Source organism: Mus caroli, chromosome 5 (genome assembly GCF_900094665.2).
Source record: "Mus caroli chromosome 5, CAROLI_EIJ_v1.1, whole genome shotgun sequence".
NCBI lineage: Eukaryota > Metazoa > Chordata > Mammalia > Rodentia > Muridae > Mus > Mus caroli.
In genome coordinates, this window is record NC_034574.1 from 59,090,314 (window position 1) to 59,093,236 (window position 2,923).

The 2,923-nt window shown below is 40.6% G+C and overlaps 1 protein-coding gene across 1 annotated transcript in view; it reads left to right on the plus strand.

Moving 5' to 3' along the window:
- N4bp2 (NEDD4 binding protein 2) overlaps window positions 1-2,923 on the plus strand; it is a 62,449-nt gene that overhangs the window by 27,084 nt on the left and 32,442 nt on the right. The window contains exon 7 of the mRNA XM_029477787.1: window positions 1,934-2,090. Coding sequence (XP_029333647.1) covers window positions 1,934-2,090 — 157 coding nt within the window. The remainder of the gene's footprint in view (window positions 1-1,933; window positions 2,091-2,923) is intronic.

Sequence of the window (2,923 nt, forward strand, 5' to 3'; positions counted from 1 at the left end):
AAAAAAAAAAAAAAAAGATAGTTTCAAGATACTAAAACTATGAAATACTTTCTTTCTGAGGATGAAAGCTAATTTGACTAGGAGGAAGATGAGGTTAGCTTTGTTTATGGAGTATAAAAACCAGACTTGAAAATAAGAACAGAAGATCCACAGTTGATTCTGAATATAGGAACAAAAAAAGGTGAATAAATGAATTCTACTGATGACTAGAAGTTGAAAATTATAGTGTGTTAAATAGTGCTTTAGAAACTCCATTTTAAACTGGGCATGGTGGTACATGCCTTTAATACCAGTACTGGGAAGACAGAGACAGGCTGATCCTTGGGTTCTAGAACAGCCAGGACTACACAGGGAAACCGTGTCTCAAACCACAGAAAACAAGTGAACAAAAGAAACATAATTATAAGGAAGAGAAATGAATAGTAGTAATTATAGAACTAACGATTTCAAACTATTTATTTATTTTTGATGTTTTGAGACAGGGTCTCACTGCATAGCCTGGACCTTAATATATAGACCAGGCTGTTGTTCTCTTGGTCTGCATAGTGCTGGGGTTAGCGGTGTTAATCATGTGTTTGTTACCACTCATGGCCCAGAACTTCATTTTGTGGAAAACACACTTCCTTTTGTTTATGTTTTTATGGCAAGTCAGTTGTTAGTGCTTTGATGTGGGAAGCAGAGTCAGGGTTAGACTGCCCCGCAGAGATGGCTTCAAGGGTGTCCTTCAAGGGCGTTTGCTTCCTTAGTTTCTCTCTCGAGCCCTTGGCCGTTACATTTTAAGATGTATTTGCTTTTTTTCCTCCTGAATTTGAATTTTTTTTTTTTTTGTAGCCATAGACTCTGTGTGTGTGTTTTGAGATAGGAGATCTTGTATCCCAGTCTGTTCTTGTTCTTACACTCACTGAGTAGCCGGATTCATGCATTTTCTGTACCTCCTGCCTCTAAACCCCCAAGTGCTGGGATTACAAGTGTGTGCCATCATAGCTGATTTATGTGGCAATAGTGATCACGCCCTGGTCCCTGTGCATGGTAGAAACATATTCTACCAATTGAACTATATCCCTAGCCCCAGTAATAGCAATATAGTCATTTAAGTTACGTAGTTGTGTTTGTAAAATTAGTGGGAATGCCAGGAGTACTTCCAAGGTAGTAGATGTGTTGGACTTGATTTCCGGGCCTCGGAGTCAAAGGCAAATGCAGTTTTGCCACAAAATAAGAGCTATGTTTTTGATAGAATATGAGATGAGATAGACATGAGATGAGTATGGTCCATAACATTAAATTAGCATGTGACATGAGGAAATCTGATGTGAAAGCAAGGCTTTTGGACTTATTGGAAAGGTCATTTTTTAAAAAAAATGTACGTTTGTAATCTCCTGCTTCACCTTCCACTGGGATCTCTGGTGGGCTGCTGTACCCACACAGCGTCTTTCCATAAGTCCTGGAGATCTGAGACTCTTCATGCCTATGTGACAAGTGATTTAGCTATACTCGTGCATTAACCATGCCCCTGGCCTTGACCATAGTCTTATTTAATGATAGCTCAGATATATGCATGTTTAAAAGGAAACGAGCACTAGGTATGGCAGTCAGGCCTTAGTCTCAGCCCTGGAGATGTGAAGGCTGAAAGATCAAGAGTTCAAGGCCATCCTGGGCTAGATAGTAAGTTTGAAGCCAGCTCGGGCTGTATGAGACTGTTTCATAAAACAAAGCAAAACTATTTCTGAATAATTTGTATAAAGCAAAATAAGCCTATCTTGGATTAGTTCTTTTGAAGAGTTGAACTTTTTGCTTAGAGAATTTCCAGTGTAATTTATTTGAATTTTATTGCTCTTTTAAATACTATACTTGAATTTTTATTTGAATTGTGACTACAAAAGGAAAGAATTGTGGAAAGAAAATGAATGAAAATAGTTCCGTTTGTCGTTGACAGGACTTTGCAAGAGGATAACCCAGGTGGCGTCATTCTCAGCACTGATGACTACTTCTATATAAATGGACAGTACCAGTTTGATGTGAAGTACTTAGGGGAAGCCCATGAGTGGAACCAGAACCGAGGTGAGAGCGGCTTCGCAGGTCTGTGTGTTGCTGTCAGTGCTCGGAAGGGAAAAGTTTTCTTCAGTATTCATGGCTTTTGGGAGACAGAGAGCTTTGTTTACTTATGTTTTGTGGTACTTAAACATGCCACACAGATGTGCTGCCGCTGAGCTATGACTGGCCCCAGCCCTAAAGAAGTATTCTAAATAATCCCAGCAAGCCAGGAGGCAGAGGCAGGTGGACTGAACCTGGCCAACCTGATCTACATAGTGAGTGCCAGGACAGCTGGTGCTACACAGAGAAACTGCAATCCTTATGTTACTCAATAAGCAGTGAGAATGAAGTTAAGTCTGAGGAGCAAGGACATGTGTCCAGTTCCCAGCACCCACATAAAAATCAGACATGGCAACAGCGTGTGCTTGTAATCTTACTGCTGGGCAGGCAGAGACAAGTGGATCTCTGTGAGTCTCAGGCCATCTCGATCTACATAGAGCTCCAGGATGGATGGCTCTACATAGTGAGGTCCTAACTCAAAAAAAAGATAAAAACCTGATTTTGACCTCATACTCCCTGGTAGTATGCACGCACATGCAGAGAGAGACAGAGAGAAAGAGAGAGAGAGACAGAGAGAGACAGATAGACAGACACAGACACAGAGTCAGAGAAACAGACACACTTCCATTAAGTAATAAAACATTTTTTCAAGTTAATTTTTGTAAGAGGATTAGAATATATGACAGTGTTTGGGTTTTATTTAATCAGCAGGGATTCTCTAAGAATTAAGTCTTTCCTACTAGTGTCTCAATAGCTAAAGAAAGTGACAGTTGTCTGCTGGGCTCTAGTTGTTTTCTTTCTTTCCCCTCCCCTCCCCTCCCCTCCCCTCCCC